The following is a 16,007-nucleotide window of genomic DNA, read 5'->3' on the forward strand; positions in this document are numbered from 1 at the left end:
ATCACAGGCATTGAGAGATCTGCAGCTGCTGCAGGGACAGCTCAGTGTCTGCTATTGGCGGCGTGTGCTGTCAGCTTCCCGGAGGCCTTGGACCACCCCCAGCCCCTGCTTGTCAGTGAGAGGTGGGGTGAGAGGCACTCGCAGCCAATCACCACCGCCAATCCCCGTCGGAATCGCAGGCTCTGGACCTCCCGCACATGCCCAGACTTTGGACATGACTGCACTAGATCTTAGGAGTATCAGAGTAAAGTGGTCTGAATACAAAGGCATACCACACTTTTCAGATATTTATTTGTAAAAAAAAAAAAATAGAAAACCATTTATAATTTTCCTTCTACTTAACAATTTATGTGCCACTTTGTGTTGGTTTATCACATAAAATCCGAATAAAATTCATTAAAATTTTTTGTCTGTGATATGACAAAATGTGTAAAATTTCAAGGGGTGTGAATACATTTTAAGGCACTGTGTGCCTTAAACAATCCAAATTAATTTGAAGTGCAGACTTTCAGCTTCAATTCATGGGGTTGAACATAAATATCAAGTACAAATTTTAGGAACTGCAACCACTTTTATACACCGCCACTCACCCTCCATTTTCAGGGGCTCAAATGTAATTGGACAAATGAAGATAATTATAAATAAAATGTCAATTTTTAATATGTTGAGAATCCTTTACTGGCAATGACTGCCTGAAGTCTGGAACCCATGGACATTACCGAAGACTGGGTTTCCTCCTTTCTGATACTTTGCCAGACTCTAACTGCAGCTCTCTTCAGTTCTTCTTTGTGGGTCTTTTCTGCCTTTAGTTTTGCCTTCAGCAAGTGAAATGCATGCTCAATTGAGTTGAGATCAGGTGATTGACTTGGCTATTGCAGAATATTCCACTTATTTTCCTTCAAAAGCTTATGGGCCGCTTTTTGTGTTTTGGATCATTGTCCATCTGTACTGTGATGCGCCGTCCAATCAACTTTGCTGCTTTTGGCTGAATCTGGGCTGACAGTATATCTCTAAACACTGCAGAATTCATTATGTCTTCTGTCACATCATCAATAAACACCAATGACCCAGCATTGCTAGAAGCCATGCATTCTCATGCCTCCACCATGTTTTACAGATGATGTTGTGTGCTTTGGATCATGAGCTGTTCCAAGCCTTCTCTGCGCTTTTATCTTCCCATCATTCTGGTACAGATTAATCTTAGTTTCATCCGTCCAAAGAATGCTTTTTCCATAACTGGTCTGGCTTTTTTTTATTTTTTTTTGGGCACATTCTAATCTGGCTTTTCTATTCTTCAGGCTTTTGAATGTGGTAAGCCCTCTGTATTTGCTCTCATGAAGTCTTCTCTTGATTGTGGACTTTGACAATGATACGCCCACCTCCTGGAGAATGTCCTTCACTTGTCTGGATGTTGGGAATGGGTTTTTCTTTACCATAGTGAGGATCCTGCGATCATCCACCACTGTTGTCTTCCATGGATGTGCAGGCCATTTTATGTTAGTAACTATGTTACTGAGTGTGTTCTTTCTTCAGAATTGACCAAACTGTTGATTTGGCCACTCCTAATGTTGCTGCTATCTCTCGAATTTGTTTAGTTTTTGAAGCCTTACAGTGGCCTGTTTCACTTGCATGGATAGCTCTTTTTAACGCATTATGTAGGTTCACAGCAGTAGATTCCAAATGCAAATACTACACTTAGATTCAACTCCAGACCTACGTAATGTAAGTAGTAGTAGCCCACACCTGGCCATGAGACAGCTTTTGATTCAATTGTCCAATTACTTTTGGCCCTTTTGAAAAGGGGTGGATGGCTATAAAAGCTGTAATTTCTAAACCCTTTCTCCGGTTTCGATGTACAAATTAAACCTGTGTGTGTGCACTTTTAGCCCTTGTTCATTATATATCTTGAATATTTGTTTGTTAAATACCTGAAAAAAAAATCTGTGTGTGTATAATTTTAGTCACTGTTAATCTGTTTGAGCTAATACGCAGTAGTCACTTATTTACTCAAGTTAATGCTTACTTTCAGAAAGTCACTAATGACATGGCAGAATTTCTTCAGAGCTTGAGAAAAAGAGTAAAGGTTGGAGTTGTTGGAGGTTCAGATTTTGAGAAAATCCAAGAACAGCTGGGAGAGGATGGTAAGGAAAATGTGTGTTTTTTTTTTTTTTTTTTTTTTTCTCCCCCTGTTCGTCTTTCAGGACAGCCACCATAGAGACACCTTGGCTCCTCCCATCTCAGGAAACACTGCCTTATACTGCAAGATTTAAGCCTCCCTGTCCCGTCACCCCCCCCCCCCCCCCCTCAGTTCTGGTGTTTCCTCCAGCGGGAAGACACCGCTAAGGAGCCAGGGCTGAACAGCCCGGGAGGCTGAGGCCGAGTGTTCCCAGAGAAGGGGGAGACAGTGGTATCTCTCTGACTCCGCAGCCAGGTAGACTAAGATTACCTGTATTGACAGACGTGGGACGTGGGGCTGGTGCGGCCTTATTCTTTGCCATACAGACAGCTGTCGGAGGCATGGACGACAATTCATCCTCAGTGGGAGATGGTGGAGGCTTCAAGAGCATCTCCAGGTGATGACGACACCAGCCACTCAAAGGTAAGAGGAATCCTGGGGTAGTGTTCCCTTACCTATTTCCGATAGCTCCACTTGTGTTTCCCCTCCCTTTGCGGGGGGGGGGGAGGGGAGTGCGTCTGGGACCCTGGTGATGGTTGGACCTGGGGGGGGGGGGGGGGCATTCCCGGTGGTCCTCTGTGGTAGCGCTGGTGGGCTTATGCATTTAAAGCTGCTCTCTCTGTGTTTCAGAAAGCCACAGACAAAAAAAGTCACTCCATGGTTCCAAGAAGAAATGTCCCTCATGCAGAGTCACCATGGGGGAATCCTGGACCAAGGCGCTCTGTAAGGAGTGACTTGAGGGGTTAGTGATGGAGCAGGCGGCAGTACAGGGTACGGACCTGGCAGCGTCCGTCATGGAGCTTTATAGCACCTTTCAATATTTTCAGGCACTTTTTTCTAGTTTACAGTTGCCACAGCCCCAGGGCAATCCTCCACCAGCACAGCAGAGTGTTACACCTAGCTCAGTGGATACTCCCTCCATTAGTGGGGAGAGACCAGGGGGCTCCAACGAGGATATTGAGGTAGATCCAGACAGCGCCGCTTCAGACTCCCAGGGGCAGTCAGTAGGAGGTGGAGTGAATGGGGAATCCCACATGAACCTTATAAGCTTTCCCTTTATGAAATGGAGGAGCTATCCATACCACTTTGGGAAATACAAGAAGAAAAGAAGGCATTGTCACTCCATGACCAGATGTACAAGGGCCTGGGGGAACAGAAAAAGAGGGTGTTCCCCATTCATGATGTCTTGGTCGAAGCCATCAAGAGGGAATGGCAAGATCCCAAAAGGAAACCTTTCTTTTCAAGGGCTTTAAAACAAAAGTTTCCCTTTGTGGAGGAAGAGGCTCTAGTCTGGAATAAATCTCCTAAGCAACATGCAGCCCTTCACAGGTTTCCAGGCATACTGACCTGGCCTTTCGAGTACATGGGGGCACTTTCAAATCCCATAGACAGAAGGATGAACTCGCTCTTGAAGAAGTCCTGGGACTCCTTGCAGGGAAACCTTAAGCTCGCCATGGCGGTCACACTAGTGACCCGCAAAACAGAATATTGGCTTACACAGATTAAGGCACATATTGAAGCGGGGACGCCAAAATAAACTATCCTGGCTTCCTTCCCCATGCTACTTAAAGGGGTAGCGTACATATTGGATGCTTCGGCTGAATTGGTGTGCATGTCCGCAAGATCCGCAGCCCTGACCAACTCAGCAAGAAGGGCCCTATGGCTTAAGACGTGGCAGGGAGACAGTGCGTCTAAGGTCAAACTCTGTGGGATTCCACTCATAGGGTACCTATTGTTTGGGCCAGGTTTGGAGGCTGTTTTGGATTGGATGGCTGACAAGAAAAAGGCCATTCCCATTAAAAGGAAACTTGGAGAGCAGACTAAAAAAAAAGTCTCTCCCTCAGAGGAAGAGGCTTGGTGCAGAAGGGTGTGTGTGTGGGGGGGGGGGGGTTATTTAGGAAGATTGGGGGCTTTCCTCCCACAGTGGGAGATGATCACCTCTAACCAGTTTGTGTTAGGGATCATAAGAAGAGGACACCGGCTGGAGTTTTCAAAACCTCCTCTGCACAGACTTTTTGTTATCGAGCTGCCAAAGTGCGCAGAAAAGTTGTAAGCTCTTCTATCCCCCCTACAGGAGTTGGAGGAACAGGAGGTGGTGGTACGAATCCCAACAGGAGAGACCGGCAGAGGCTTCTATTCCCACATCTTTGTGGTCCGCAAGCCTTCGGTAAAGTTCAGGCTTATCCTGAACCAGAAGCCTGAATGTCTCGGTAACCTACAGGAGGTTCTGAATAGACTTGGTCTATTTCGTGAAGGCACTTCTTCCCCCGAACTTCTTCATGCATCGACGCCCATCTGCACATCCCCATCACAGAGGGCTACCAGAAGTTTCTGAGGTTGGTGGTAAAACTCAGAGAAGGTTTGTTCCATCTACAGTTCAGGGCCCTCCCCTTTGGTCTATCCAACAGCCCCCCCCCCCCCCCCCACGCATCTTCACCAAAGTCATGGTGGAGGTCCTGGCTTTTTTGCGACTCCTGTTTTGCCTCTTCTCTGGATCAGTTGCCCCAGGATTTACAGGTGGCAAGAGGCATCCTAGAAAACTTGGGGTGGCTCTTGAACCTGGAAAAATCCAACTTGGTTCCATCCCAAAAGGTCACATTCTTGGGCTATGTGTTGGATTCATCAAAGCAGAAGTTCTTCCTTCCCTTAGAGAAGATCCAGAAGGTAGACATGGCAATGTTGTTGCTCCAGGGCAGCCGTCAGGTCTCAGTAAGACAAGCCGTGTCAGCTTTGGGCTTACTAACATCCATGATACTGGCAGTGCAGTGGGCAGGGCTGCATTTTTGCCCTTTGCAGCTGTTCATCCTGGGGTTTGGGGACCACAGTGGAGAGTCCATGGACTCCCTGATATCTGTGCAGAGTCAAGTCAAGAGGTCCCTTTGGTGGTGAAGAAAGGCGGAAAATTTGTCACAGGGCCTGGAGTGGGTCCTACGGTTCTCCAGGACTGTCGCGACCGATGCGAGCGGCACAGGTTGGGGGGCGCAGCTAGAATTCTGGATGGTGCAAGGTACCTGGGTGAGATAGGATGCAAAGAAGTCCTCGAACTGGAGGGAGCTGAGAGAAATAGCCTTGCCACTCGGAGCCTTTCAGAGAGAACTCCAGGGACAGCACATACCGGTCCGCTCGGGCAACTCCTCAGCGGTGGCCTATATCAACAGGCAAACCATCCTCAATTGGGCCGACGCCAAGGTCTATCCCTCTCAGCGGTACATTTGAAGGGGGAACAGAACCAGGTAGCAGACTTTCTCAGCAAAAAAATGCTGAGGGAGGGAGACTGGGTTTTGAACCAGGACATCCTCGAGTATGGTCACTCAAAAAGTGGGAGGTGCCATGTGTGGACCTCTTCGCTTCGAGAGAGAACACAAAGGTGTTCCTTTTCTTCTCCCTGAGCAGATAGAGCGGTCTGAGTGGACGCACTGGTTTAGAGCTGGCCGTACTGATACCAGCAGTATTGAGAAAATTTCAGTCAGAAAACACAACTCTCATTCTAATCGCGCCACACTGGCCCAGGAGGCTGTGGTTCTGGCTGTGGTGCCTCCCTGGATTCTACCTATCCAAGAGGTTCTTTTTTTCTCAGGGGTCAATCTGTTGTCCCCAGGTGGAGTGGTGGAATCTCGCAGCCTGGCTACTGAGGGGCAAGGGTTTCTCGGATCGTTTAGTGGCGACTCTCCTAGGTTGCAGGAAAAAGACGCAGACTATCTACCTAAAGGTGTGGAAACGTTTCAATAGCTGGTGCAATAGCTTTCTGCAGTCAGGAGCGGACAAGGGGTTAGCCCTTAGCACTTTGAAAGGACAGGTATCCGCCTTGACGTATTCCTGAAAAAGCCGCTAGCAACATATCCATGGATAGTCAGCTTTTTTAAAACCTTAGGCAGACAGAGACCAGCCAGAACCCCCCCCCCCCCCACTCCCCATGTGGGATCTCTTCTTGGTGCCACAGGCCCTCACTAGGGATCCATTTGAGCCGCTGGGGTCCTGACTGTTAAAACTGGTCACCCTCAAGATGGTGTTTTTGGTGGCGATCACTACGGCAAGGAGAGTTGGTGAACTTGAAGCCCTCTCCATTAGGACACCACTTTTTTTTTTTTTTTCTTTTCAGGTTTTCCCGGATCATTTGATTTTTAAAAACTGATCTGGCCTTTTTGCCAAAGGTGGCCTCTAAGTTTCATAGAGGCCAGGAAATTATTTTGCCTACCTTCTGTTTGAAACCTGTGAGGAAACGGGGAACATATTTTTCATAAATTGAACGTTAGGTGCGACCTTTAGTACTTAGTATAAAACCGTTTAGGAAATCTGATTCCTTTTTTTTGTGTTATTTTCAGGGGCTAGGGAAGGGTCCAGAGCCTTTAGACGTACAATAGCCAGATGGTTCAGGTTAGCCATTATTTAGGCCTTTGTAGTCAGGAGACGTGGGGTTGGAGCCTCCAGAGGGTATTAAGGCACATTCCACCAGAGCAATGGTGACTTCTCAAGCTGAGTGGGCTGGTGCTTCTCCAGAGCAGATCTGTAGAGCTGCAACATGGTTCAGCTTTGTCACCTTTGTGAAGCACTATAGGTTGGACCTGCTATCGGCCAAAGACCAGGCCTTTGACCATAAAGTGCTGCAGGCTGTAGTCCCACCCGAAGGGGTAAGGTGCTTGCTTATTCTCTCTATGGTGGCTGTCCTGAAAGACGAACAGGGGAAAAATTAAAGTTACACTTACCGGTAACAGCCTTTTTCCAGGAGTCTTTCAGGACAGCACCGGAAACCCACCAAGATTGTTGGCTATCCCTGAGGGCTCATCACTTGAGAACATCGGGCAATATAAAGGTTATTATGACATATTCTTTTGTCTTCCCAGCTGGCCGGAGGTATTCTTGAAGAACTGAGGGGGTGGCAGGATGGTGAGACTTGCAGTATAAGGCGGTGTTTCCTGAGATGGGAGGAGCCAAAGTCTCTCTATGATGGCTGTCCTGAAAGACTCCTGGGAAAGGACGTTACCGATGAGCAATTTTTTTTTTTTTTTTTTTTTTTTTCTTTCTGCTGTGCTGTCTGCAACAATTCCCTGAGGTTCTTTATGCTTTTACTCTGTTACTAAAACTCCGCACTAACTGGAGAGCTACTTCTCACTTTCTGTCACAATATTGGGTAATAAGGGGCAGTTTTTCAGATGAAGATGCATACAGCAATAAAAATCAGTATAAAATGTTTTTATGCATCCCCCAACTCTGTCGACAACTAAAATAACATTAGATGCAGTTCCACTCCAAAATTATACCCTTAATAACCCCTCCAGTCCTACAGAAAGTATAACTGACAGTTTTTATTATTCTTTGTGTCCCCATTAGGGATATTCACTTTCTGATTGTAAATCCAAAATTTTGAGTTGTCACCAAAACAGGTATAGAGATAAATTCTTCCAATGAGGACACTTGTTCCCAAGACAACTGTGTAATAGGGGATTCCTATCACATTGAAATGATGCTCTTTATGGTTGTGTCTGAAAGACAAGAAATTACGGGAAATCTTCCTAGTGAGACACGGATGGCAAAAAAAAAAGCACGGACAGCGGTTTTAAACCTCCACTACTGTACTATAATATATTTTGGATTTATATATATATATTTGTAGAATTCTATGCCCTAGCTCTTCTAAATCATTCTAAAATATCAAGCATACCATGGCTCTGTGTTTTTAGTTTTTTTTTTTTTTTTGTCACGCTCCGTGTCCCTCACTGATGCACCTTACTACTGCTAGCATAGAGCAAAAAGTGCTGTTGTTTCTGGTTACACACTCTGCTCTAGGGAACTGTGTAGTACAATTCCCACACAGCTGAATGTGTCTGCAGGTCAATGTGTAGCCCAACACATGCCAAGAGAACAATTGTAGCCACCCTAGAACAAGAAGTCTGAGGGCAACAGAAAAAAAAAATTCATTTGAAAGGTGTTCTATTTATATTTGCATCATATTTTATAAAAAAATATTTAGTTTTACTAACAATTTCAGCCTGTTTAAAGTTTACAGCCTCTCCTGCCAAGGTCCTTCTTTTTATTTTATTTTTTTCCTTCATACACTTGTACTGGGACATTGTCAAGAGGATTAGGCAGGGTTAGAATGGTATTTTTGTCCTTTTAAATTTGCATCCAATGGGGTACATTGGAAAACCATATACACCACTTTTTGCTTTTTTAAAGTACAATTTTCAGTCCTATAAAGTTGACCCCCTAAACCTGGCTTGTTCTGATGTCGCGTACACATGACCGGACTTTTCGACGGACTAGGTCTGATGGTCTTCCCGACTGACTTTTCGGCGGAGGTCTTGACGGACTTTCTGAATGAGCGGACTTGGCCACACACGACCAGACTAAGTTCGTTCGAAAGTCCATTCATTTTGAACATGACAACGTAAACGGGACTAAACAAGGAAGTTCAGTAGCCAATAGCTGCCCTTGCGTCCCATTTGGTCTGTCGGACTAGCACACAGACGAACTGTTTTCCCGATTTATTTATTTATTTATTTATTTTTTTTATTTGTATGTCAGATTTGAAACGTTCTATTTCTAGGTCCGTCTGATCTATTTTTTTTTTTTTTTTTTTTGGACCTAGTCTGCCAGAAAGTCTGGTCGTGTGTGCATGGCATACTTTGCAGATTGAGGATATGGAGAGCTGGCTGCCTGCCTGCATTTTATTCCAATTGTCAGGCTATCATCTTGGATATACTATGTATTGCCTAGGGAATTTGTTTTATCAACAGAACTGTTGTTTACTCTAATTTACCTTCACAGCTATGTCACTGTCTTCCCAGTAATACAAATTTACATAATTTTATTGAAAATGTTTTTGTTAATTTTGTGTTTTATAGCCTGGAGGTGCAATCAAATATTTTAATGTAATTTCAGTGCTTGAAAAGTTTGATTATGTGTTCCCTGAAAATGGTCTTGTTGCATACAAGGATGGACAGTTTCTATGCAAACAGGTCAGTGTTGTGTTTTTAGACAATTTTATTATATTTTTGAGTAGCATGTAATGATTTGTGATTATTCACTAATTCGATGGCCTCCAGTCCTTCCACCTCTTATATAAAGTCTGGCACAAACGGTTTGTGTATACAAAAAGGGAGCCAATAATTCCCTGCCACAGCACAAAGACATCAGTGTCTGTGTGTGTGTATATAACATTCCACGTGACTTATCCTATCCATACCTCCACTAGCAGAATGTAAACACTCTTCATAAAAATACTTTCAGTGAAGAGCTGTTCACACCAGTATGTGTGATTGCAGTACACTTCAAATAAATGTATACCAAATGTAGGGATGTGCTTCTCCAAAAAAAAGGAAAAGTTAAAAACTATGCATAAATCAGTATAACCCTTTTTAAAAAGTAGGATTTTAATCAATCTCTCACAAGAACAATTTCCAAAATGTTGACATAACTGAGTTTTATAGAAAATTTGTTTTGCTTGTTACATGAAATTAAAGTTATTAATAATAAAATTTAGCTACAAAATCTTTAGTTTTAATCAAATTAGTTGATGCAAAAATAAATACACCCCACAACAAAACATGGAATAAACAAGTTGGTAACATATTGCAATATCTATATATTTTTCCGTTCTTGAAGAACAACCTTTTATAGAGCCCTGGATGCTGGATAGAGAGTGGTGCTTAACTTGTCTCTTCAGAATTCCCCATAGGTGTTCGATTGGGTTCAGATCAGGAGACATACAGTACTTGGCTACTGAATCACTTTCACCTTGTTCTTCAGAAATGCACCAATGGCCTTAGATGTGTATTTTGGACCATCGTCATGTTGGAAAGGTGCATGACACCCATGGGTACGGAGTGATGGTAGTATCTTCTCTTTCAATATAGAGCAGTACATCTGTGTATTCATGACACCATCATTGAATTGCAGCTCCTTGACACCAGCAGCACTCATGCAGCCCCACAGAAGGACACTGCCACCACTATGTTTCACTGTAGGCACCATTCATTTTTCTTTGTACTCCTCGCCTTTGGGACGCTATACAGTTTTGGTCTCATCACTCCAGAGTCTGGTAGTCTTCTTCGTTTTCAGCATGGGCCCTGGCAAATTCTAGGCAGGCTTTTTTGTGCATGGGCTTTAGGAGAGGCTTCCTTTATGGACGACACCCATGCATGCCATTCCTCTGCAGTGTATGCTGTACTGTGTTATGGGAAACAATCACCCCAGTTTGGCTTTCTACTTCTTTAGCTAACTGCAGTGAAATGGACCCTTCTCATCAGAAAATGCTCCTGTCGAGGTGTTAACTTCCATGGATGGCCTGGACATCTCTGTAAATGGTTGCAGTTCCATCTTTGTTGCATTTTTTTATCACTTTCACGACAGTATTCTGACTGATAAGTAAAGCTTTGCTGATCTTCTTGTAGCCTTCACCTATCTTTTCTAAATCAATGATTTTCTTTCTGAGGCCTTCTGTTATTTCTCTTCCATGTGGTGTTGTTGTTGACCACATGAAATGGGAAGGGGTTTTCTTTAAGTAACGCCTTTTTATAATGAACTCTCTGCTGGACACCTGTTTAACCACTACAGCCTCAGAAAGATTTGCTCCCTTCATGACCAGGCCATTTTTTGTGATATGGCACTGTGTCACTTTAACTGACAATTGCATACAATGTACCCAAACAAAATTGATGTGCATTTTTTTTCCCCACAAATAGAGCTTTCTTTTGGTGGTACTTGATCACCTTCTTCTTCTTTTTTTTTTTTTTTTTTTTCTTTTTTCTTTTTTCTTTTTTTTTTTGCGCTATAAACAAAAAAAGCAGCAATTTTGAAAAAAATTTTTTTTTTTACATTTTTGCTATAATACATATCCCAAGAAAAAAATGTAAAACAACTTTCTTCATATCTTTAGGCCAATATGTATTCTACTTATATATTTTTTTTCTTTTTTTTAAAATAACAATAAGCACATATTGATTTGCGCAAAAGTTATTGCATCTACAAACTACAGGATAGATTATGGGCTTTTATTTAAATGTTTTTAATGGTAATGGTGGCAATCTGCAAAATGTATTTATTTTTTTACACAAAAGCAGATCCCCATTTTGCCTCTGTACACAACAATCGGGGGCGGCCAGCAGACCCACGGGCCCTCCAATCTCGCATGCACTTACGTTGGTTCGTGCAGGTGAGCTAATCTGCCGCAGTAAAAGTATGGCGGCTTGTCGGCAAGTGGTTAATGAATAACTAGCCTCACTTTGGTTTGGTCAAACTAGATGGATTTCTTCAACCTGAGTAACTATATAAACCTGTAGTTGAATTCTTGTTAATTAGGATTTTGTTGTCTAAAATTTTAGCTTTGCTCCTAAGACTTTCGTTGGGGTGTATTCATTTTTGCAACAGAATGAATTTGCTAGGAAAAAAACTTTTTTGTGTGTGAAAATGAACAAATCTTGGTTGCAATCGATGGCGGCCTGCATTTGTGGAAAGTAAAGGTTTTCTGACAAATACAAATCTGTTGGGGGGGGGGGGGTACTGCTGAGTACTGTATATCATGTGTTATCAAAGTGCATAATCTTGATATTCAAAATGTATGCAACCACTGAAGTGTCCAAACATCAAAAGGTAATCTGTGTTAAGTCCAAAGCAAAAAGGTCTCAATGATAATCCCTCAATATTCAGTGAACTTTTGATTAATCTTCATAGTGCTTTAGGATCTGAAATCCTCTTTAGATGTGACCTGATATCACCACCATGCTCAAAATTGGATGTACCCCTATATGCCTAAAACTTTCGCACATTAGTGTATATGGATAGAGTCAATGCTAAACAGGTTCAAAGCAAGCAGGAAAACTGTCCCCAAAGGAAAAGAACCCCAGCCCGTGGGGGATCATGATTCCAGTATAGTAGTAAAATGGGGATATGCCCAATGATGCTGAGAGCTGCAAAAATAAAATGAGAATGACATTCCAACAAGATAAACGCGTGTGACTACAAGATGGTACTGACCTCTAACTCCTCATTAAAACCATTAGGGGGGGCCAAAGGACCATTAGGGGGGGCCAGCTTAACGATCCATTTTGGTTTTCCTGGCACAAAGGGCTTTAAAATGTTCATCCTCCTAGAGGGAAGGAGGAAGGAGCCTCAGTAACAAAAAGGCTTTTAGGACCTTTCCCATGGTGTATCAAAATCCATGGAGAGACTAAACTTGGGATTGGGACAGCCAATTACCACATTCCTCCTGTGTTTTCCGAAATCGGAATCTGATTATCCTGCCCACGTTAGGAAGCTGCAAGAACAGTGGATGCAGTAGATCACATTGGAGGGTGGAGTAGGTAAAGAGTTACAAATACACATGTCAAGCAAATTGTGTTTCCTTCATTGGAACATTCCTTTCAACGTCAAGAACGTATGTATATCACACAAGAGCACCTTTCTGGGGGATGAACTTGCTGAGGGCTATTCAATTTTTAATATTTCTGGATTTCCCATATACCACCCTTCAGAGGTCTGGTAAACACAAACCTAGTTTGCAGTCACACTTGAGAATACTGTGGTTTTTGAAGAGATTGTTTGATTAGATATTAAGTTGTGACAATAGGACCAACTGTGCCAAATTGTAACCCTTGGTAGTCATTGCTGGCATTATAGGGGTTTCTGACAGATACCTTGACCAGGTACGATTAACCCCTTGTAATGCTAACAATGCCATGACAGAGTAGCTGTTCAATGTATATGCATTGTGCTGTCCACTCTCCTTTTTGAACTGTTTGTATTTTTGTTATTTTGTCTATTGTATGTGAGCACTTGGGGTCATATAGAAGACCTTGCAAAAAGTAATATTGATCTACTTGTAGAAAATTGGATGTTCACTTTGGGTAAAATGCAGTTGACTTAGCATGCCCAATTTTCAGAATAAAATGGTTGTAAACCCCCATTTGTGAAATCCGACCTCGGCACATATATCTGTAGTGTTTACTTATCTCTCCCCCTAGCTCTAAGTGCCGTGCCGTTCTGCTGCTCCGTTCTTGTTATCAGCATGATAACTTCTGACAAGCTATCTGACACAGGAGATAAAAGCAGCTGAAGATTTGTGTCGGGGAGGGAACTTAGAAGTAGATAAGCAGAGAGCTTGTCTATTCACAGTACAGCTCTGCATGTTCCTTTGTTACTCTATGTGATGGGGGGGGGGGGGGTGCTTATCCTCCAATCAGCTCTCACACAGTGTAAGCCCAGACTCCACACCCACTGCTTGAAGAGGAAGAAAAATTTGTAACACAATGTGCACTTTCTAAAGCGTGTAGAAAGCTGAAGACAGCCGATAAACATTTAAAACTTATGTAAATTTGTTTCATCTGTGTATCATCTGAGGCTGTTCACTTCACTGGGTATATGTGAGGATTTACATCCACTTTAAGACCCCTTTCACACCAGGGCATTTTGCAGGTGCTATAGCGTTAGAAATAGCACCTGCAATCCGCCCTAAAAAAGCTGCACCATTGTCTGTAGTGTGAAAGCCCGAGGGCTTTCACACTACAGTGGTGCACTGGCAGGACGTCAGGGAGAAGTCCTGCCAGCAGATTCTTTGGAGCGGTGTGTTTACCGCTCCTCCACCGCTGCTCCCCATTGAAATCAATGGGGCAGCGCTGTAATACCGCCGGTATTGCAGGCAGTTTTAACCCTTTCTCGGCCACTAGCGGGGTAAAAACGCCCCGCTAGCGGCCGAAATGCGCAGCAAATCCAGCTAAAAATAGTGGTGTTTTACCGCCCACGCTATGGGCGGTGTGGTGTGAAAGGGGTCTAAGTGTTGTAAACTTCTACTGAAAAACTCCCTTGTTACTTTTGTTGCAGTCACTATTTGTGTAAGAGGAATTACTTTTGAAGCTGGGGAACTGAGCAAATTCTTACAGGTGGGAGCATTGAAAATAGCTGCAACCTACACATAATGTATTTTTAGCTGCAAGATTGTTTTAGCAAGGTCCAATTGAAGGTGGTTACATTTTATATTTGAGATCCTTCATAGTAACCATTTCATACTGCTTTCATAATATATTTTCACATGATTTCAGTATTTTTGAGCTGGTAAATGTAAAAAAATTGCTCAGTTGTAAAAGAGGTAAGCATTTTGTTGTAACATGGTTTAGAGCAGTCGTTCTCAACCCCGTCCTCAAGGTAAGCCCCCCAACAGGCCATGTTTTGGGAATTTCTCTTAGATACCAAGTCATTGATTCTGATTTAAAGCACCTGTGCAAGATAAAGGAGAACCTGCAAACATGGCCTGTTGGGGGTACTTGAGGACAGGGTTGAGAACCACTGGTTTAGAGTGTGTGCATATATAGCTCAAACTTTATTTTTTAGTTGTTATTCCAGTGATTATAGTGTTTTTTTTTTTTTATTATTCTGACTTTTTCATTTTTTTTTTTTTATTATTGGGTATAATACACAGTCATTTTTTACAGAGCATCCATGCACACTTGGGGGAAGATTTGTTGCAAGATCTAATCAACTATTGCCTAGGATACATCGCCAAACTAAAACTACCAAAGAAAAGGTGAGTCGAACTAACATTTCCCTCACTGGACTGTCAAACTTGGGTCCTAAATCTGCTTTAATTCAGTTATGTCCTTCATTCATTCATACATTTGCTCTTCTCTTCCATGGTGGTACAGATGTTGTGAGCGGTAGATTTGTGCTGTTCAAGCCGGTCAAATGCAACAGAGTCAAATTTTAAAACGGTGAAATCTGTGATCCGCCTATTCGGGGAAAAGCAACAGTTATTCTTCAGTTTGGTGTCCAGTACCCCTCTCTACCTCCACTGGCTTCTGTTCACCCACCAAATAAAATTCTAAATGCCTACAAAAACATGAAGTGGATTCCCCATGGCGTTTTTAAGCAGCAATAAAGAGACTATTGTTGATAAAATTAAAGTAATTTTATTGATCCAAAAAAATGCTGATAAAGAGCCATTATTGAAATGTGAATAATTCATTTAAAATTCGAGCTTTGGTGTACATTGTGCGAACAAATAATTTGATGAAAAATACATGCATCACTTCATACAATAATTACCAGAATGCTATGACAGTATTCAAATAATATTCCAAAAGATTTTACACCATCTGATTAGAGGCACCCCACTACCCCAATGCATTTTGACTTTATTGGAAATTATGGTGGTCTTCAGGGGGGGGAAATTAGAAAAATGGGATGGCTTCATCACATTTCTGCGAAATATCAAGAGGGAAAGGTTTGAACATTTTATAATCATTTTGTTATTTTTACTTTATTTATGACATGTAATATTTACCTTTTCCATCAAATCACTTCGCACGAACCAGAGACTTAAAAACTTTTAGGTTTTCTCCCTACAGGTGGTCCTGAGCCCCACCGCTGAGATGCTGGATCCCGATCTCCCCACTGCAGTGGGAAGTGGGGGGAAAGAAGCCCCCCCCCCCCCCAAGAGGGGTCAAAATCCATGGGCTTGCAAGAGTATCTTGAAATTACCCCCCAACCGGGGATATAGCCTTAGGGGTGATCGCACCTGAAACAAATAATTATTTATCAGGTTATTTAAGTATATTAAATACTATTCATATTATAGTGGAGAGAAGGAGAGGGGATTCCTAGATATATTAACCTTAATCCCTCAATATGCCGTAATTCTTACTTTAGTAGTAGATTTTTAGACTCGTTAATATGTATAGTGCTTGTTGTAAAACTTTTTGCTTTACACATCCCGGGTTGCCACTAATCCGGTATTTTATGCTACTCTATATTACTGCAATGACTAAATTGTTTAAAGAAATGTATAAAATATCCCCTCATGGTTTTCCTCCTAATGTTGGAACGCCTGGTGTGGCCTAAAGTA

General features: G+C 42.6%; 1 protein-coding gene across 4 annotated transcripts in view; it reads left to right on the forward strand.

The window, feature by feature from the left end:
• The window catches only part of PMM2 (phosphomannomutase 2), a 119,102-nt gene that overhangs the window by 49,381 nt on the left and 53,714 nt on the right, over positions 1–16,007 (forward strand). For 2 of the 4 annotated variants that reach the window (XM_077448836.1, XM_077448837.1), the window contains exons 2-4: positions 2,030–2,141; positions 9,056–9,132; positions 14,599–14,690. In XM_077448836.1, coding sequence (XP_077304962.1) covers positions 2,030–2,141; positions 9,056–9,132; positions 14,599–14,690 — 281 coding nt within the window. Of the gene's footprint in view, positions 1–2,029; positions 2,142–9,018; positions 9,133–14,598; positions 14,691–16,007 lie in introns of those variants that run through there. The other 2 variants (XM_077448838.1, XM_077448839.1) reach the window with 2 other exon arrangements.

The sequence above is a fragment of the Lithobates pipiens genome, unplaced genomic scaffold (assembly GCF_037356315.1).
Source record: "Lithobates pipiens isolate NorthernLeopardFrog02 unplaced genomic scaffold, aLitPip1_a1.2 Scaffold_22, whole genome shotgun sequence".
NCBI classification, from domain to species: domain Eukaryota; kingdom Metazoa; phylum Chordata; class Amphibia; order Anura; family Ranidae; genus Lithobates; species Lithobates pipiens.